The sequence below is a fragment of the Episyrphus balteatus genome, chromosome 1, assembly GCF_945859705.1.
Source record: "Episyrphus balteatus chromosome 1, idEpiBalt1.1, whole genome shotgun sequence".
In the NCBI taxonomy this organism is placed as follows: Eukaryota; Metazoa; Arthropoda; class Insecta; order Diptera; family Syrphidae; genus Episyrphus; species Episyrphus balteatus.
This window is the reverse complement of record NC_079134.1, coordinates 111233651-111256450: the sequence shown is the minus strand read 5'-3', so window position 1 is coordinate 111256450 and position 22800 is coordinate 111233651. Positions and strand designations below refer to the sequence as shown.

The 22800-nt window shown below is 29.7% G+C and overlaps 1 protein-coding gene across 25 annotated transcripts in view; it reads left to right on the top strand.

Moving 5' to 3' along the window:
* LOC129906660 (mucin-17) overlaps positions 1–22800 on the top strand; it is a 470057-nt gene that overhangs the window by 306503 nt on the left and 140754 nt on the right. For 24 of the 25 annotated variants that reach the window (XM_055982510.1, XM_055982503.1, XM_055982509.1 and 21 more), the window contains one exon: positions 5419–6705. The exons of the other annotated variant lie outside the window; for it this stretch is intronic. In XM_055982510.1, coding sequence (XP_055838485.1) covers positions 6517–6705 — 189 coding nt within the window. In that variant the 5' untranslated portion in view covers positions 5419–6516. The remainder of the gene's footprint in view (positions 1–5418; positions 6706–22800) is intronic. 25 annotated transcript variants of the gene reach the window in all.

Here is a 22800-nt window from a genome sequence, read left to right as displayed (position 1 = left end):
TTAATAACGGAAATAACTACTCGCATCGACAGGTACCTTACCTACTGTGAAAATCGCAAACGATTTTACGTGAAAGTTTTCAGGTGCACAAAAATATTTGTAATATCGGGCATTATAAGTATCGAGTTTGGAACTTACTTCGGAGTCACACCAGAAATCACTTGCCTTCTTTTCCACATGATTCGGCACTATTTCTGTTTATGAAAAAAAAAAAATGAAAGAACTTGTCTTTCAAGAACATAATTCTGCAAGCCTTTTTCATACTTATTCAATTTTAGAGTTTAGATTTTTTTCGTAATATTTTTTATAAGGCCGACTGACGATGCCAGTTTACCTACATATATTTGACATATTGCATATAGGAAATCCTCAAATTCAAAAGAGCGATATGAGGTATATGTGCATTTGAATTTGAATGTTGCATTTGGTCATATTCGATATACTATTTATTTTCCCTGCAGTTTTAACATAACTTATCCAGTTAGTGCGATGCTAGCTGTTTGTCTGGGAGTTTCAAGCTTCTTTGAATATCTGAATGAATACAGTTAGTCTCATCCTTTTCAATTTTCATTTGAGAAGTTTACCCAGGTTTTTATTACTTAGTTATCTGTTTGTACATAAGAAAATAGCTGAGGGTCTTAGAAATGTGTTTATTTGTTGTGAGTAGCTATAGTCTATTTAATCCTTGACATAAAAGTATACTTCAGCCAAAAATGCTACTAAGTTTTCAGTTTTTTTAAATTTAAGTTGTCTTTTCGCTGGAAAAAATAAAAAAATTTCTAAAATGTCACTTAACCCCTTCTCATTCTCAACCCTTCAAGTATCCCAAATAATATCCATATTATAGGTAGAAATTAGATGTTGTTTAGTAGAATAATACACAGGTTTGATTTCTTTAAACAAAATGAAGATTGAAACATTTCCTAGTTGATGAGAATAAATAGTTTTGTCTTAAATGTGAACAATATCTATACCTGTCTTAATTTAAACTATCTGAAATCAAGACCACCCTTTTAAATGAAATAAAATGAAAATGAAAATATGAGACTATAGGTAAGTTTCTAAACTAATTAAACATATCCAACAAAAAAAAAAATAAAATACGCTTCGCTAGATGATCTGTTGCTTATTGTAATGTGCAGCTTAGCAATTATATATACTCTACCAACATATTTAATGTACGTGCATCAACAACCCACCCACTTAAAAAAAAACATGGAAAACAAAGAAGGTATATGTATTTATTTTACTATGGGGTATGTAAAGAATCTAAGGTACGCTTGAATGAAAATACACTTAACTAGCTATACAAGTATGCCACATCCTAAAATTGAAAAAGCTACAAATTTTCTTTAAATCTGACCCAAATATACAACTTAATTCAAGTACATATATTCATTAAATAAACATACAAGTTATTTATCTGACAGATATTAATTTGATAAACTTAGAGCACCCCAACTTCACCCGCTTATTCCAATTTCATGTAGTGCCCTCGCATGTAAGTTTTCTCTGTTTTTCATCTCTTATAATTGAAATATGATAATCCTGTTATAATTTTCGAGCGTTTTATCTTTAACAAAACAATTAATTTGAAACCTTCACTTACAGTGATCAGTAAGAAAAATAACAAATATTAAAATATGTTTTTCGCATATAATAAAAACCTATATATTGTACCTACAATGTACATATTATCACCGTATTACAGTTCAATTAATGTCGTTTATTTACTTCTGTGTTCTTTTGCTAAACAAAGAGACCTTAATATTTATATATTTTTTTAAAAAAAGCCTTCATAAAAGCTTTAAACAATTTATTCACACAAATAGAGAATTTGTCTGATGGCAAGAAAAATGGATAAAACTTAAAAATTTTTCGAAGAAAAGTTCTTATGCTAGAGATATTTGGCGGGCCACCCACTAAATTTGTTCAACTTATCTATAACATTAACGTTGCAAAATTTCAGTTCGCTATCATAACCGTAAGAGAGTGCTGATACAGCAATGCTTAGGTCTTGTACGTAATTTTGATTTTTTTTTCATTTTTCTTTTTTTAAGTAAATATTTTATTTAAATTATGCATTGGGATTTGGAATTTGAATACGAATATCTTTTAAACGGTTTCAATTCAATGCCAAGAACTTTTTGTAGTTTGCAGTTTTTGTTGATGTTGTTTAACTTTTAAATATTTTGAGAATCCAATATGTGAATGCATACCTATACATAATTAAACAAGAAAATGAATGAAGATTCTTTATAAATAACAATATTCAAAGAAGGAATTGCGGACATGAGACATAAGCTATAGAATATCCAAACAAAGATAGCAACCAAGAAATTAGCGTATGAGCAAAATTTGTTTACAGTACCATAACATTTTTTGGTAGTAAAGCCTGGTACGCTGTTCGCGCTAAATTTTAGCCGAGATAAAATTCCCATACAAGTTATCGATCATTTGTATGGGATCCATTTTAGCTCAGATAAAATTTTTCGATAATTTGTATAGGAGCTAAAATTTAGCGCGAGCTTAAGTTTGCTATGCTATAATAATACCGGTTGACAGAGGTACCTAGTACTTTTTTCAGAGACGTCAGATAGCCTTGATTTTAGATGTTTTTTTGGAATCAGCATTAAAAGATATCTTGAAATCATGTATCATATGTAATGTGTATATGTATAATACCATTGTCTTTTTATGCTAATTTTGAAAATCCTCATTTCGCGGTTTGACCTTGGAAATCGCGACTTGCGGACATGAGATTTTTCTAGACTTTTGAGGTAAGTTGTAGAGTGTCAAAACGAAGATATTGAGCAAAAAAATTTCTATTTGTATGCTTTCCAAGGTTTACCCCTTTTTTAGCCTAAGTATTTGTTTTGTTTTTTTTTTTTTAACTCTTTCGGACCCAGCGTTACTCTCATGTAACATTTTTTTAAAAATTCGTAAAAAATATTAAATTAAACAATTTTTTAGGTTTTGATGGCTTAATTGAAAGATAATAATGCCTAGTTACTGGATTATTACAAAAAGTTAGTTTAATATCATACCTTTAATTTTTTTTCTATCGAAAAAGGGACTGAAATTCACATTTTTTTTTTTTGCAAAATTTTTTTTTTTCAAATATGATCATAATTTTAAAAAAAAGATATAAAAAATCTTAATGCAGAAAGTGTTTTGTTTTTTTGCTTAGAAGAAGTAGCATACATTATAGTTTCATAAAAAGTTATTTTCTCAGTTCTCCGACTTTTTTTGGTGGTCATAGGCAGTGCATGTTACTTACATTGAACATGAGAATAACACATTAGTTTTGCTATTTATTATTTTGGAAAATAACTTTTTGCTTTTCATATTTCTTAGTTGTGATGTTTTTGACCCGATAATACCGAAAAAACATTTTGTAGTATTGATTTTCATACCTTGGGTTCGAAAGGGTTAATGAAAATTCTAATGGAATCTCATACACAAAAATGTAAACGAAACTATTATTCTGTATTTTGCATTATTCCACTTTAAAAAAGTAAGTAAGCAGTTGGCATTTTGTAGGCCTCTCTTAGCGGACAAGATTTCGTTAAGACTAGAAAAAAAATGATAGTAAAGATGAGATGCCAAGTACAAAACAATGTTGCCATTGTTTTAGCTTTTTTTTGGTACATAAAGTTTTAAGAGCTCTTTATGTCTCTCCATGTCTCGATGACCCGAAGCATATAATTTTTGAATTCAAATCGCGTTTGCCGAAAAAGTCAACATTACAGTCCCGGCAACAAAGTGCTTATATAGCGGGCTTCGTGGAACAGTTTTTAATTTCACCTTGGCCAGAGAGTTTTTTTTCTCTTTGACACTTTCACTCTTTTTCAAAAGCAAAAGCAAATTCCGAAATTTCAAATGGTCTTATCTCACGGCATCTGACAATGCAGTTCGTCTTCTTAAAAATATGTTGTTAGAATTAGCATGGTTCCATTTCCCAAAAAATTATATGAACTCAATTTCTGAAACTCCATATTCAATTTATCAAACCCTTTATTCAAAACCATTTTAATGCCTTCTGTATGAAGAATGTTGTTTTGAGTGAAATTGCCCTTTCTCTTTGTACCTTTATCTCTAAAGATTTTCAAATATTTAATCAAACACCAAACTATACAATGGTTAGAAAAAATACTCATTGATAGATCAAAGAATGAAGAAATACAATGTTCATTTCTAACACCTAAATAAAAGATATCATCCAATTAGATAAGTTTTTAGCAAAGCATTGTGCCAGATCGCATTTAAATGCTAATTTGTCTTTACCTAGAAAGATTTTAAGGAAATAAACGTTGCTGAATAAGCTTTTTAGAGTATTATACAGGGTGATTTACATAAGATGCGATGTGTCGAAACAAATGGGAAGAGAAGTGGTGTATTCCTCGCTTTTAAGCAAAAAGGAAGTTTTCAAAAAACAAAACTGACTTATAAATAGAAACACATATTGGACAACTTCGGCAATATTATATCAGAAATTTATTCTTTTTAAATATGGAACAGTTTTCACGTAAACAGGTGTTCTCAATGGAAAAAAAAGGTAAAAGATGGTTAACTCAGAAGCTCCTTATCTTACCGCTACAGCGCGCTGGTTATAATACTAAATGAAGATCTGTCCTCAAATACCAAGACATTCATAAATCTGGGTTTAAATGCTGTACATTTATTAAACTTTAGGGAATCGCACACGCCCTGAAAAAAAAAAACACTTTGAAAATTATTTCTTTAAACAAAATATTCATCAACACAATTTGATCTAATATCAAAATTAAGAAATGAATTTCTAAATTTGAAAAAGAAGTATAACACGTTTTTGAAAGTAAATGTTGCCATCTTATTTTTCCCTGTACCTATAAACTGGGGTATTATAGACCCCCATGCCATCCGATTGATTTTTTTTTACCATATCGAAGTAATTTAAGCACTTAAGCATTTTTTGAAGGCAAATCACCCTGTATAATAATAGGTACATAACTTTAAAGATATCATGTGATCAAATAAATTTGCTAAAGAGCAAAGCAGCGTAGCTTGCTTTTGTTATTATAATTACATAAATATGAGCTTTAAAAAAACATGTGACAAAATCTATCAAAAAATGCGCTTACTTATTCGCTTTAAAAGGTGTGGAATATAATTATGAAAAGGATTTCATTATTTCATTTATTGTAATTTGGTTGTCCGGAAATCATCCCCTCTTATGACTTTGTCTTATATATGTATTTCTTCCTGTAAGCTTTATGTGTGTCATGTATTTTTTTTTTTTCAAACATACAAACCTCAAACATTTTCTTTTATTAAACTAATATAACTCAATATAAATCAAATAACTGCATAGATTTTTTAAAAATGAATATAAGCAAAATAGTAGCTAAAAAATGTGATTTTTTTGTTTCATTTCAGATTAATGTGTAATATCTCAACGCTTTGTCTTTCATCCCTCCCTATAAAAATAGTACACAAAATTTACTCTTGAAACAAATTTAAAATTAAATAAAAAAGAGCTTAACTTTATATATCCCAGCTTTGCCATTATTAGCCATATTCATAAGAAATAAAAAAAAAATAAAAACATTTTTGTTCACTGTATCAGCCAATTTCCTGTCGCCTAAACCAGTAGAACTATCTTAAAAACAAATATTTATAACTAAAGTGAACTGAAGTGACTATCGCTAAAAAGAAAACTTAGCAAAAGTGTCTTTGAAACACCGGTTATCCTTAAAATCGCTAAGTTCCGCTTTTGCTTTTTGCGTTAAAATTGTGTTTCTGCTCATCCCCTTATATACATAGATTGTAACACAAAAATATAATCTTGGATTAAAGATTAAATATTGCCATTTGATTATCCTCAAAACAAGGATGAACTTTAATTAAATAAAACTTAACCGAAGTATCTGATTAAATAACAAAATAAATATTATTCAAATAAATTAAATCAACGAATTGTTTAAAAAAATATTTACACGCAAATATTAAATTTTGTTAACTACGGGAAACGTTTCTAGTCCTTTTATTTTGCCATACAGTTTTAAGTTCTCACTAAAATTAAAATTGTTTGTTTTAATGTAAGAAAAAAAAAAACTCCCATAATCATAATTTACATTAATAACAGCAGTTAACTAATCAATAAAAACGAATATTTTTGCCTAAAGGAGATTGCGTTATCAAAGGGATTGCGTTGAAATCCAAAAACGAAGGAGTTTAACTAAATAAACATTAACTAAGGAATTATATAGTACATCGTCTTTTTACATCGATAACAAATTTTGTGATATATTTAAAATAAAACAAAAAACTTAAAATCTATTTGAAAGAATATTTAAAATTAACAAACAAATTACTTTTTCTTGTTTTTTTTTCTGGGTGAAATTAATGGTTTTTGTATAAAATAAAATTTCTAAACAAAAGTGATCAAGTGTTCGTCGCTCATCTATTATTTTCAATATAAAGAAATCTATAACAACAAGAAAAACAATTTAAATAAATAATAAAATTTAAAAAATGGCCGCAATGGTAAACATGAACAGTCTTTTAAATGGCAAAGATTCACGCTGGCTGCAATTGGAGGTGTGCCGAGAATTCCAGAGGAATAAATGTTCCAGACAAGATACGGAATGCAAGTTTGCGCACCCACCGGCTAACGTTGAAGTACAGAATGGAAAAGTGACCGCTTGCTACGACAGTATTAAGGTCAGTATTTAAGAATATTTCTTACAAACAATTTAGAATTTTCGAAAATATTCTGTAATAATGCTACTCATTTCCTTGCTATTATGTTATTATTTTTAAAAGCTATATTTAACACGCTTAAACTATATATTTCTGCTGATGAAAATATGTGTTGCGCGCTGCACTTTTTGAGTAAGCTTAAATAAAAATGTACAAGTGATTATTTGGGTCAAGGTAGAAGGTGCTTCGCTCAGTGCTGTTATTTTAAAGTGTTGGATATAATAATTTTGTTTGTTAACTCTAAGAAATAATTGAATACCAAATTACACAATATTTTTTTCAAAGCTTCGAGTACACATTCGCATGTACCTGAAAAAGTGTTTTGTTTATCTTATTAAAAAAATTACTTTTAAAAATGCACGTATCTTTTCATAAGACTCATAGCAGCTGTTTTTGAAAATATAATTCAAGCATTTCTTTTGAGCGAAATGCTAGGCGCTTCAGAGGGCTCTGTGAAGCCAGAACTGCGACCTCAAAATTTTTGAACCAAATTTGTCTAATTTGTTTGTCCACCGTTTGTCCATGTTTGTCCACCCAAAATTTTCGTTTGTCCACCCTTCAAAAAAATTTTAGAGCAAATTCATTTTTTTATAGGAAGTCTGAAAAATGAAAAATCGTCTAAAACGCTCAAATTTTGAGATAGCATTATAAAACCAACTGCAATCGTTTGTCCACCTCGAGTTCTATATACATACCTAATATTATCATTTTTCCACCCCCCGTTTAGGAGCAATTTAAAAAACAAATTTTGCACTGAAAAATTAAAACTCCCCTAAAATACCCAAAAATCAATTTTCATAAAAAATTCAAACTGCTGTCGTTTGTCCACATCGAGTTCTTTACGTATACCAAAAATCATCGTTTGTCCACCCTCTGTTTAGGAGATATTCCAAAAAGAATTTTTTATAGCAACTTAAAAAAAAGTACCCATACACCACAGTGTACCTCTACTGAAAATTAAAAAGTCCTCAAAAATTATTATTTTTCAAAAATTCAAACGGCAATCGTTTGTCCACCTCGAGAAATGTATACAAACAAAAAACCATCGTTTGTCCACCCTACGTTTAGGAGATATTCAAAAAATAAAATCTCCAAAAATTAGTTTTTTTCAAAATTTCAAATTTCTGTCGTTTGTCCACCTCGAGTTCTACACGTATGCCAAAAATCGTCGTTTGTCCACCCTACGTTTAAAAGATATTCAAAAAAAAAATTTGTACTGAAAATTTCAAAGTCCCAAAAAATCTCCAAAAATTGACTTTTTTCAAAATTTCTGTCGTTTGTCCACCTCGAGTTCTACACGTACGCCAAAAATCGTCGTTTCTCCACACTACGTTTAGAAGATATTCAAAAAACAAAATTTGTACTGAAAATTTCAAAGTCCCGAAAAATCTCCAAAAATTATTTTTTTCAAAGTTTCAAATTTCTGTCGTTTGTCCACCTCGGGTTCTTTACGTATGCCAAAAGTCGTCGTTTGTCCACCCTACGTTTAAAAGATATTCAAAAAACAAAATTTGTACTGAAAATTTCAAAGTCCCAAAAAATCTCCAAAAATTGACTTTTTTCAAAATTTCTGTCGTTTGTCCACCTCGAGTTCTACACGTACGCCAAAAATCGTCGTTTGTCCACCCTACGTTTAGAAGATATTCAAAAAAAAAATTTGTACTGAAAATTTCAAAGTCCCGAAAAATCTCCAAAAATTATTTTTTTCAAAATTTCAAATTTCTGTCCTTTGTCCACCTTGGGTTCTTCACGTATGCCAAAAATCGTCGTTTGTCCACCCTACGTTTAGGAGATATTCCAAAAAGAATTTTTTTATAGCGACAATCTTGGCGATGCGATTAATAGAACTCAAGATACAAGCTTTTTAGTTACCATATTGGGGTTTTCAATTCAAACAAACAAACAAAAATTTAAACACAAAATCCTCTAAAACATTATCGCTTAAACGGCTTAAATCTTGAGTTCTATTAATCGCATCGCCAATATTGAGGTGTCCAGATTTAGGAAAAATGACAGAGCACCAGTTTTTATATTAATAATTTGAAATAGTGTAAATTTAGCTCATTCACACTAACTGGAAAACTTACGTTATTAAACCCCCCGAAAACCGTATAAAGCACAGAATCAGAGTTGTCAGACCTTTGAATTCGATATTAAGACGCGTAGGGCTGCAAAACTGCGTACTTATATTTTGGTAATACCTCTACTCCCAAAATTTTCTCGGCCTAATAGCAAAAAACTGGCTTTTTTCTCACTTTTGACTAGTACATAGAGAATTTCGAAGTTAATTTACTTCTACAATATGATGGTTGCAATAACAATTGTGCGCTCATTTTATAGATAATTAGAAGTACTATAATTCATTCTTGAAGAATTACCCACAAAAATCAAAAGTTCGCCAGATATATGAAAAAATGTCATTTTGCCCCAACCTTGCGACACAAACCCGCACTTTAACCAACCATAAAATTTTATTTAATCAACTCACGGAATTGTTTTGTATATCATTTTTTAGATAATTTTAATGTTAATAAGTCTTACCTTTGTCATTTTTTGTTAAAACGAATAACAATGGAGCTATTCAATAAAAACGATACCAATCTCTTTTCCAAGATGGCGGCTGTTCCCAACCTCCAATCATCCCAACAAATTGACTTTTATGATGAGGACATACACCCCAACACATTCCATGAAACAAATTTTGTCCCGCGAAAAATGCGATTTAATTTACTAATTTCCCTGGGCTATTATGGGAAGTGGGAATTTTTTTTTTTTGATAAAATGATTTTTATTTTTTTAAAGGCTATTCATTTATCTTATTCGTTTTTCAAGACCGCATTTTTAGTCATTAAACAAAAATTCATACTCTTGAATTAAACTATTCATACCCCAACAACGGTTCACTTTATAAAAAATGCAAGGATACATTTGAAATAATCATTTAATTTTCTAAAAAAAATAGGTCTATTTTCTTACGGAAAAATTAAAAATTGTCAAACACATTTTTTGGTTTTTATACCATTTTTGGATACTTTTTTTTATAATTAGTTAAAAAGTTATTCTAGTAATGAGAGAGTGCTTAGTTATGTAATGAGAGAGTGAATAATAACACTGTGTTCGAAAATGGAACTTTTTTTTCCGACAGAGGGCTCTCATATCTACTAAAAGATAATTCGAATATGCTGAACACGATGGCGTACTTAGTTTTTCTGGATTAGGTCAAATAAGAAAGATTTTTGCGTTTGAAATTTTGTTTGCACATGCCAAAAATGAGGGTATAAAACACCATATATTTTCCAATTTTTGATTTTTTATCGATGTAAAATTATGGAAAATCTATTTTTTTGGAAGTAGCTATTATTCGTAAAAAAAGTTATTTGAAAAAAAAATCTGTCGAAAGACTATTTAAATAATTATTTTCATGGAAAAATTCATCGATTTTTCTTCAATTTTTCTAATATTTTTCGTATTACTTAAATTAAAATGCAGCACTCGGTGGCAACGATTTGATCTTGTATTTTAGGATAAAATATGGAATTTTTCAACAAATCGTTACCGTTTATGTTAAAAGTAAGTTGCACTTTTTACCGTGAGATAGTTAAAGTTTTTAACGTATTCTTTTTTATAATGAAAGTTGGATATTCAAGAGTATTTTTTGTGAGAGAATGAATCCTAAAGGTTTGAACCTTAAAAAAAAATATTCTAGAATATCAGGTAAGATCGGAAGGGGGCAAAACACCCATGGGCTCAAGTAGCTAAAAAAATAAATAAAAAATAGATGACCGTTAAAGGAGTCAAAACAGATAAGCGTGACAAACCCCCTTAAATTAGAGATGGACTGTAACAAATAAATTATGTGTTGTGTATGTAATCTCATATAATGCAGTATGCAGATGGAAGTAATAGTAAATATGTTTTAATTTTAAAACAAATTGAAAGAATTTAAATTAAAATATTGATACCATGCCTGATTTTTTAATTAAATATGTACATCTACATATGTATAATATTCCAGAGTATTAACACATTAAAGGTGTCTACATAAAAATGTTGAGTTTTCGCATACATTTATACCCTTATAGTTAAAATATGTAAGAAAAATCGACTTTTTTTTTCCAATAATGATTTAAATAGTCATTCGACAGATTTTTTTTAAATAACTTGTCTTACGTATAATACTTAAAAAAAATAATAGATTTTCCATAATTTTACATCGATAAAAAATCAAAAATTGGAAAATATATGGTGTTTTATACCCTCATTTTTGGCATGTGCAAACAAAATTTCAAACGCAAAAATCTTTCTTATTTGACCTAATCCAGAAAAACAAAGTACGCCATCGTGTTCAGCATACTCGAATTATCTTTAGTAGACATGAGAGCCCTCTGTCGGTTTTTTGAACTATCACAGTGTAATAAGTGCTAAAATTCCTGTAATTTTTTTTTTTTTGGGATCATATGGGACATTGAATTTTTCAGTACAAATTTTGTTTTTTGAATATCTCCTAAACGTAGGGTGGACAAACGATGATTTTTTGTTTTTTATATCCATTTCTCGAGGTGGACAAACGATTGCCGTTTTTTGAATTTTTGAAAAAAAGTAATTTTTGAGGATTTTGAAATTTTCACTCTGGTGTATGCGTAATATTTTTTTTCGATTTTTCAGTACAAAATTTGTTTTTTGAATATCTTCTAAACGTAGGGTGGACAAACGACGATTTTTGGCATACGTGAAGAACCCGAGGTGAAAAAACGACAGAATTGCCGTTTGAATTTTTGAAAAATAATAATTTTTGAGGATTTTTAAATTTTCAGTAGAGGTACACTGTGGTGTATGCGTACTTTTTTTTAAGTTGCTATAAAAAAATTCTTTTTGGAATATCTCCTAAACAGAGGGTGGACAAACGATGATTTTTGGTATACGTAAAGAACTCGAGGTGGACAAACGACAGCAGTTTGAATTTTTTATGAAAATTGATTTTTGGGGATTTTAGGGGAGTTTTAATTTTTCAGTGCAAAATTTGTTTTTTAAATTGCTCCTAAACAGGGGGTGGAAAAACGATAATATTAGGTATGTATATAGAACTCGAGGTGGACAAACGATTGCAGTTGGTTTTATAATGCTATCTCAAAATTTGAGCGTTTTTCAGACTTCCTATTTTTTGAAGGGTGGACAAACGAAAATTTTGGGTGTACAAAGATGGACAAACGGTGGTCAAACGAATTAGACAAATTTGGTTCAAAAATTTTGAGGTCGCAGTTCTGGCTTCATGAATTTCTGAGGAAAAAAATGGAAAGTAGACTCTTTTTCAAAACTTAATTGTAAGAAAACTATTATAGCAATTCTTGTTTTCTAACTTGATATTGATAGAAAAAATAATGAAAAAAAAATAAAAAAAATATAACAAAAAATCTAAAAATTCTGGTTTCATAGTACAGTTTATTGTTTTTGGGACTATTTAAAAAGCGATGGGAGGGTTACAAAATAATATTTTCCAACAAAATATAGCTTTACTCCATAGTCCATAAACTAAGCTTTTAAATAAAATAAAAATCAAAATCATACTTTGAAAAATAAAGAAATTAAACCACTTTTTTTAAAAAAAGTTAAGAAAAAATGACTTTTTAACATTTTGTTGTTGTTTAAGACCTTAAAACGTAATATAAATTTCTTAAACTAATCAATGTGTTAGTATTTGAGTTGAGGTACTTATTTCTTTTTATTTCGATGAATTTTAACAATAATTGCAGAAGTTACACATGTTCAAACATTGTAACATAAAGAAAAATAGCTTCAGTTTCGATTAATTTTTTTCTATGAAAAATACATTTTTAGATTTTCAAAATAGTTTTACTCCGTAGTTTGATTCAACCTCAATCCAAAATAGAAAAAAAAAATAAAAATTTTAGTTTAACTAAGAAACAAACCAATGTCTTTCAGGTCGTTCTAAAACAACGAAAATTTTATCATGTTTTGTTCTCTCTTAATTACAAGTGCACAAATTTGGAAATTGTGGGGATGGAGATATTTGTTTATTATGTTTATTATCTAAATAATAAAATTTATTTCATTCAATTATCTTTAAAAATGTAAAAGTTATTCACCGATTTGTAAACGATAACCCGATTTTTACATGGTCCACTCAGCCTTAAGTGTTTTTCTAGCACATAAGTTCTTGACTTACTGGGGCACAAAAAGGCTCTTAAGTGTTTTTCTAGCACATAAGTTCTTGACTAACCTCGGTTTGAACTGACGGTCTTGTAAAAAAGGTCAAATTAACTGTCTTGAAGGCCTCTCACTCCGAGGCCAATAATCCAGGGATCTTGAATAATGCCCACACATCGTTATCATCGACAATATCGCAACTCAGTTAGATTCCGTTTCCTGACTCTGTAGAATCTTGATTTGGCATTCCTAATACCAAAACTGAGCTTGATGTCGACTTTCTCGAGAGCCCCACGACTGACCTCACAAATCCTCAAAAGGTAAGACGCGCTGTTCTTTAGCGGCTCTTCATTATTAATGGGTGCCGAATCATTCATTGGAATCAGCTCCGTGAAGCCAGAACTGCGACCTCAAAATTTTTGAACCAAATTTGTCTAATTCGTTTGTCGAGCGTTTGTCCATGTTTGTCTACCCAAAATTTTCGTTTGTCCACCCTTCAAAAAATTTAGAGCAAATTCTTTTTTTTTATAGGAAGTCTGAAAAATGAAAAATTGTCTAAAACGCTAAAATTTTGAGATAGAAGAATAAAACCAAACGTTTGTCCACCTCGAGTTCTATATTTGTACATACCAAATATTACCGTTTTTCCACCCCCCCGTTTAGGAGCAATTCCAAAAACAAATTTTGCACTGAAAAATTGAAATTCCCCTAAAATCAATTTTTATAAAAAATTCAAACTGCTGTCGTTTATCCACCTCGAGTTCTTTACGTATACCAAAAATGGTCGTTTGCCCCCTACGTCAAAAAGATATTTAAAAAACAAAATTTGTACTGAAAAATTCAAAGTCGTTTGTCCACCCTACGTTAAAAAGATATTTAAAAAACAAAATTTGTACTGAAAACTTCCAAGTGCCCTAAAATCCCCAAAAATTACTCTATTTCAAAATTTCAAATTTCTGTCGGTTGTCCACCTCGAGTTCTTCACGAATACCAAAAATGGTCGTTTGTCCCCCTACGTTAAAAAGATACTTAAAAAACAAAATTTGTACTGAAAAATTCAAAGTCCCCTAAAATCCCCAAAAATTACTCTTATTCAAAATTTCGAATTTCAGTCGTTTGTCCACCTTGAGTTCTTCGCGTATACCAAAAATGGTCGTTTGTCCACCCTACTTTAAAGAGATATTTAAAAAACAAAATTTGTACTGAAAAATTCAAAGTCCCTTAAAATCCCCAAAAATTACTCTTATTTAAAATTTCGAATTTCTGTCGTTTGTCCACCTTCGCGTATATCAAAAATCGTTGTTTGTCCACCCTACGTTAAAAAGATATTTAAAAAAACAGAATTTGTACTGAAAAATTCAAAGTCCCGTAAAATCCCCAAAAATTACTCTTTTTCAAAATTTCAAATTTCTGTCGTTTGTCCACCTTGAGTATACCAAAAATCGCCGTTTGTCCACCCTACGTTAAAATGATATTCAAAAAACAAATTTTGTATAAATATAGTATAGAACTCGAGGTGGAGAAACGACAGAAATTTGAAATTTTGAAAAAGAGTAATTTTTGGGGATTTTAGGGGACATTGAATTTTTCAGTACAAATTTTGTTTTAATATGTTTTTAACGTAGGGTGGACAAACGACCATTTTTGGTATACGTATAGAACTCGAGGTGGACAAACGACAGAAATTTGAAATTTTGAAAAAGAGCAATTTTTGGTGATTTTAAGGGACTTATGAATAAAATTTATAGGCGGGGATATATAATAGTTAGGACTAATAGTTGTACAAAAATTCAATCGTTTTCAAATTCACAATTCATAACTATACATTTTTAATGTAAGCTTTCACAGAAATGTATTATAGGTTGTTATATAAAAAAATGGACAAACTGTTTATGGAAGGAAAAAATGTTAGTATTTTTTTGTTTTGTAGATGTTGTATGGACATGATTGTGGTAAATATTTTTGGCTGAAATATAAAGCTTGCAGACGTATAAAATTTGTAGGAGGTGCTCAGGTGAAAATATTGAAAAATGTTGTGCGAAGAAAAATAAAAATTAGTGATTTCAAAAAATAATTATTTTACTTTTTAAAGAACAAGACTTATAGACTTGAATATAAGTCGTTGTTTTTCTTGAAAACAATATAAGGCTTCAAGATTTTTTGTTCACTTTTCATATAAAATATTTTATATAGTAGGTAAAATACTTTTTCGCTTCTTATAAAAAATGTAATTTAAGATTCAGCCCATAAAATCTTCACCCAATATTTTCAAAAAGAACAAGTACTCCTCTGTTTAGAACTTTTAAAAAATCTGAAATTTACCGAAAAATGGCTGAGTAAAAAATCGTTGAAATCTGAAAACATTAAAAAACAGTTTTTTGACGATAACTTGAAATTTTGAGGGTCTACGAAAAATTTCAAGTGCCGAAATATGATGTAGGGTAGAGTTGCTAGTAGCCGGCCCTTTAAGGATTCTGTCTCATAAAATAAAGCACAGAAACGTCAAATATCAATATAATTCGAATAATTCTTGAAATAAAATGTACTTTTTATAATAATTTTTCAGTATGGTTAAAAAAAAATAGTTAATAATAGTTCCCAAAAATATTTTATTCAAGTTTTTGTATAAAAAATCCGGCCTTTGTTTCCTAGTTTCGGCCATCTAGTGTCCCATTTCCGGCCACTGACTTTATAAGGTCAAGCTTAAATAAATTGAATGTTTTTTATTTAAATTTTTGTGTTTTAAGAATTTAGAAACAATTTTGATTGTTAATAAGTTATAACATCAAATGATTTAAAAATGTATTTATTTTTCCGCATTTTTTAAACTTTTATCAATAAAAGGGGGCCGAATACAGGAAACTCTTGAATTTCAAAGCTTATTTTGTGTTCTATCTCCGGCCCACAGTGGTGCCATTCTTCGTTTTTGGCGTCAAAATTCATTTGCACGGCCGTTTCTGGACGAAAAGTCATGAAATTTGGTATACTGAATGATTATAGTATGGAGAATACGAAAAGGCTGCCAACTTTTTTTTATTCAAAATGGCGGCTCCAAAATGGCGGAAAGAATGAGCGTTAAAATAGAATTTTCATTTTCAAAACAGTATATAAGCTAGAAATTGGGCTAAATTCATGTCAAAAAGGTGTTAGATTTAAGATTTAGAACTCATAGATTCATATTCTTTACAAAAAAATCAAAAAAATTGAGAACAAAGTCCAAAAAATGCCAATTTAGTAAAACACACTTTAAGACCCCTACTTACGCTATTTCATGCATTTTTTTTTATTTATCACAATTTTGAGATCTCTTCTATTTATGTTTCATAAGAAAATTGAAAATATTGGGGTTATATGGTTGCCAACTATGTTTTTAATTAAATATAAGAAAACATGATATAACGAAAAGTTTCAATGTTCAATAAAACTGAGAATTTATTTTTTCCGTAAACCAAAATATACTTTTCTAATAGATTTTAGCGTTTTATATTCAAATCCGGAGTCAAAAAAAATCTATGACGTCACGTTTTCGAGATATAAGCAGATCAAAATTAATTTTTATCTTCGAAACGTGACGTCATAGATTTTTTTTGACTCCGGATTTGAATATAAAACGCTAAAATCTATTAGAAAAGTATATTTTGGTTTACGGAAAAAATAAATTCTCAGTTTTATTGAACATTGAAACTTTTCATTATATCATGTTTTCTTATATTTAATTAAAAACATAGTTGGCAACCATATAACCCCAATATTTTCAATTTTCTTATGAAACATAAATAGAAGAGATCTCAAAATTGTGATAAATTAAAAAAAAAATGCATGAAATAGCGTAATTAGGGGTCTTAAAGTGTGTTTTACTAAATTGGCATTTTTTGGACTTTGTTCTCAATTTTTTTCATTTTTTTTGTAAAGAATATGAATCTATGAGTTCTAAATCTTAAATCTAACACCTTTTTGACATGAATTTAGCCCAATTTCTAGCTTATATACTGTTTTGAAAATGAAAATTCTATTTTAACGCTCATTCTTTCCGCCATTTTGGAGCCGCCATTTTGGAGCCGCCATTTTGAATAAAAAAAAGTTGGCAGCCTTTTCGTATTCCCCATACTATAATCATTCAGTGTACCAAATTTCATGACTTTTCGTCCAGAAATGGCCGTGCAAATGAATTTTGTCGCCAAAAACGTCAAATGGCACCACTGTTTGGCCCCCTTAAAATTACCAAAATTCACATCTTTTTCCTATTTAAAACCTATTTTATTGGCTCCGTGAAGCCAGAACTGCGACCTCAAAATTTTTGAACCAAATTTGTCTAATTCGTTTGTCCACCGTTTGTCCATGTTTGTCCACCCAAAATTTTCGTTTGTCCACCCTTCAAAAAAATTTTAGAGCAAATTCTTTTTTTTTTTTATAGGAAGTCTGAAAAATGAAAAATCGTCTAAAACGGTCAAATTTTGAGAAAGGCGTATTAAACCAACTGCAATCGTTTGTCCACCTCGAGTTCTATATACATACCAAATATTATCGTTTTTCCACCCCCCGTTTAGGAGCAATTTAAAAAACAAATTTTGCACTGAAAAATTAAAACTCCCCTAAAATCCCCAAAAATCAATTTAAATAAAAATTTCAAACTGCTATCGTTTGTCCACCTCGAGTTCTTTACGTATACCAAAAATCATCGTTTGTCCACCCTCTGTTTAGGAGATATTCCAAAAAGAATTTTTTTATTTTCAGTACAAATTTTGTTTTTTGAATATCTTCTAAACGTAGGGTGGACAAACGACGATTTTTAGTATACGTGTAGAACTCGAGGTGGACAAACGACGGAAATTTGAAATTTTGAAAAAAGTCAATTTTTGGAGATTTTATGGGACTTTGAATTTTTCAGTACAAATTTTGTTTTTTGAATATCTCCTCAACGTAGGGTGGACAAACGATGATTTTTTGTTTGTATACATTAATCGAGGTGGACAAACGATTGCCGTTTGAATTTTTGAAAAATAATAATTTTTGAGGACTTTTTAGTTTTCAGTAGAGGTATACTGTGGTGTATGCGTACTTTTTTTTAAGTTGCTATAAAAAAATTCTTTTTGGAATACCTCCTAAACAGAGGGTGGACAAACGATGAGTTTTGGTATACGTAAAGAACTCGAGGTGGACAAACGACAGCAGTTTGAATTTTTGATAAAAAATGATTTTTGGGGATTTTAGGGGAATTTCAATTTTTCAGTGCAAAATTTGTTTTTGGAATTGCTCCTAAACGGGGGGTGGAAAAACGATAATATTTGGTGTGTATATAGAACTCGAGGTGGACAAACGATTGCAGTTGGTTTTATACGTCTATCTCAAAATTTGAGCGTTTTAGACGATTTTTCATTTTTCAGACTTCCTATAAAAAAAAAAATAATTTGCTCTAAAATTTTTTTGAAGGGTGGACAAACGAAAATTTTGGGTGGACAAACATGGACAAACGGTGGACAAACGAATTAGACAAATTTGGTTCAAAAATTTTGAGGTCGCAGTTCTGGCTTCACGGAGCCTATTTTATTTGAAGAATAATATATATTTAATAAGAAAAACAACATTTCAAAGCATTAACTGTGAAATTGTTTCCACAAAACACTAATTACGATAGTGGCTTTCGGCAGTAAAATTTAAAAAAACCATACCCGATTCACAAAAACTTATTTTTTTCTAAGAAAACAGAATAACAAGAATAATAAGAATATTGTAATTTTAGGAGTAGAGAGACATTTAAAAGAACAGAATAAGAGCAAAAATTTGGAATGAATCCTACGAAATCACTAGTTATAAGGATTTTTCTGAAAGGAGGCCGGCTACTGGAGAGGGCCGGAATTAGGTAACTCTACCCTACTCAGTAATACCTACAACATCTGCTAGGTCATTTCCAAAGTAATTGACATGATTTTTTTTTGTAACACAGTGTTATCAAACGCAAATTACAATAGTCTGTGTACTTGTGCATCCATTTGTACATCTAGTTCAGATGAATGGATTTGCTGGGTGCAAATGGCTTTAGCTTCACCGTTTTTTAATTTTTCTAATATCTCGCTTAAAACCTGTAGGTACCTCGAATATAACATTTTCGTGGTATTATAATGTGCTCCCAAACGACTTTTACGATTAAGATTAAATTTGTTAGCTATATACCTATTAGGGTGGGTCAAAAAAATTGAAATTCTTTTTTTTTAATTGGTACTCCGAAAAATCGATTGCTAGACCCCTCTAGAATATACACACCAAATATGAGCTCTTTATATTAATGGGAAGGTCCTCCGCTTTGCAATTTTCCATTTTTACATCAAGCTTCTACTAAAAAAAAATAATTTTTTTATTAATTGACTTTTTAGCAAATTTCTTTTCATATTCTTGTAGGAAATTGACCGCTCTACAAAAAAGGCCTTATACACTTTTTTCGTTTATCTAACCGTTGAATAGATATTTGAGGTCCAAAAATCGAGAAAATCTTTAAAAATTCGTTTTTTGTTCTTAATTTTGTAACAAATTGAAAAATTGTAATGATTAAACGCGCAAGACATATTCTTGTTGGAAATTGATTGCTCCACAAAAAAGGTCTTATTAACTTTTTTCATTAATCTAACCATTCTAAAGATATTCGAGGTCAAAGTTAAAAAAAAATATAAAAACATTTTATATTTTTAAAAAATTTCTAATTCATTGAAACTTCATTATTTTCAAATTAGCAAGATATATTTTTGTAGGGGCTTAAACGTTCTACAAGAAATTCCTTGGAATGAAATTGATTGCTTTAACCGTTTAGAAGATATTCGTATCCAAATCGCAATGCATACGGGTCATAAGAAAACTATTGAAATCAGTGAGCATTGGTTTGGATACGAATATCTTCTAAACGGTTAAAGCAATCAATTTCATTCCAAGGAATTTTTTGTAGAACATTTAAGCCCCTACAAGAAAATATCTTGTTAATTTGAAAATAATGAAGTTTCAGTGAATTAGAAATTTTTTAAAAATATAAAATGTTTTTATATTTTTTTTTAACTTTGACCTCGAATATCTTTAGAATGGTTAGATTAATGAAAAAAGTTAATAAGACCTTTTTTGTGGAGCAATCAATTTCCAACAAGAATATGTCTTGCGCGTTTAATCATTACAATTTTTCAATTTGTTACAAAATTAAGAACAAAAAACGAATTTTTAAAGATTTTCTCGATTTTTGGACCTCAAATATCTATTCAACGGTTAGATAAACGAAAAAAGTGTATAAGGCCTTTTTTGTAGAGCGTTCAATTTCCTACAAGAATATGAGAAGAAATTTGCTAAAAAGTCAATTAATAAAAAAATTATTTTTTTTTAGTAGAAGCTTGATGTAAAAATGGAAAGTTGCAAAGCGGAGGACCTTCCCATTAATATAAAGAGCTCATATTTGGTGTGTATATTCTAGAGGGGTCTAGCAATCGATTTTTCGGAGTACCAAATCAAAAAAAAAATTTTCGATTTTTTTGACCCACCCTAATACCTATACCTACATAATCAAACATTTTGTTAAAATATACCTTACTTGAGCGTGTACAAACATATCCAACAGCACATAAAAAATTAAATTATAGGCCACTTCACCTTTTGATAAGTGTTTAGACTTTAATTTCGCTCCCTAAGAGATAAAAACTTAAAATTTCTTTAATTAATAAAACACACTAGTGTATTAATTTAATTTTCCACAGCTACAAAAACTGGAAGTGGTACTTCATTGTACCATCTCCTTTTTATTCTTGGAAAACATTGTATCTGCATGTTAAAATAAAAATTAACAAACAAACACGCTACAATGAACGAAGTAATTCACCTTTTCTTTTGACAACACTTACAAAAGGATTTTTTAACAACAACAATATAAGGAGCTTCCCTTCTTTATCTCCTCACATGTTTTTTCCCATTGTAACTATTCCATTATCATATTTAGTTACACTCCTTTTATGGTCGTTAGATAATGTATACGTATACAGCACGAGTACGTGAGTGTATGTACACTTCTTAATGGCACGTAATTTATGTTATCATTCGCTTCTTTTTATAATTACGATAATTTTTCATTTGTGTTGGAATAATATTCTTTCTGCAACAAAAAGGCGGTTTAGTGCTGGAGCTGCGTAAGAAGCAAAATAAAAAAAAAGTCAAAGGGGAAAAATATTCTATCAATAATTACCTAAACTATCGATTTTTTTTTTGTTGGATAACGAAACTAGGCCAATGGACTTTTATGAATTTCTTAACTTCTGTCAATATCGTATTCTGTTCTGTCTTATTAACGTTTAACAAAGTCAAATCGAAATTTTTAACCGAATTAATTGAAATGTTTTTTAATAAGAAAACTAGCTTATATAGTAACATAATATTCTATTAAATAAGCGATGTGAGCCTCTATTAGATACAGAATAACGGTAGGTATTACATATATTGTGCAAAATAAACCATAAACAATAGATACATTTTGAAATATCATAAATAAATAATATACTAAAATATTATTTCTCAGTAAATCGAGTTTACAGTAAAATCTTAGTTATCTTTTGTTCTTAGACTTATTGGAGACAATTTTTATGTGAATGTTTCCTTGGAAAACTGTTGATTTGATTGACACAAAAAATTTTATCTTTTTCGTTCTAAATGTTTGGAAAAATACAATTATTATAACATATTTTCTCTTAATAATATTTTGGGATGTCAAGAAAGAAATAAAAAAACTTTATAAGTATAGTTCAATGTAAAGTAATTTTTATAATCAGCACTTATAGTCATTTAGTACATTGCTCCATTGCCGAACACTTCCACATTTTGAAGTTGTACAAGAGACGAAGTAGCTGACGCCGCGGCACTATGTTATCCATAATTCATAATTTAATCTGGCGCTCACGATAATTTGTTTTAGTTTAATGACTAATCAAATTTTCTTGCGTATGTAAACTCTTGCTATTCCTGTGATTTCCAATTGGGGCATGCATAAAAACATTCTGTTTTCTTCTTTGAACTAGTATAAAAATTTAGTATACTTGTATTCGTGGTTTTGTCTCTTTCGCAATAATTCTGTTCATGAATTCCAAAAATATAATATATAGTGAGCTAAGATCTTGGAAACTCGCCTATTCCTATCATTCCTATTTATATTTTTCATGCAAGAATGTTTCTGCTACTTTCCTTATTGTACTGATCTTGCACTATGTTTCTAATATTTGCACTTAAACAAAAAAATACGAAACATGCTGCGCGTAACCCCCGAACTGAAGATATATACAAATAAACAATGGCCTTTACCACTATTAAATATTTTTTTCTCTTACGTTAAAACAAAATTGAACTTTGACAGATTCTTTGATGGAATTTCTGACAGTTCATTAATTTTTTTCACATTTGTGGTAGATTTTTTAATAGATTATATGGAAAACGGGAGACTAAGTTAGTGGTCGCATTTTGTGAAAGCTCAGTATTTTGTTTTAACCTTCTGGTTAACTATTAGTCAACATTAGCGTTCGATTTATTAATAAGGCCATATATGTTTAATGTTTTAGGGTAGGTATTTTTCCTATCAAAGTGGTCGCGAACGCAAAGAGTTTGAAAAACACTGCCTTAGTTGTAGTTACAAAAATCATTTTTTATACTCTAGGCAAATTGCTTGCTCAACAAATTTGAAACTTATCATTATCAGAGTTTTAAAGTTGTACTTATTCCTTGGATTAAAAGTTTTTTTAGCTTCTACAATATTGGAGATTGAAATATTAAAAATGTCTTCTAGTTTTTTCGTTTCGAACTTTAAATATGCCTATTGTTTTGAAATAATAGTATGGCAGGTGTGCTAATATTAACTAATTTATTACTTAGTTGCACAGACGATTC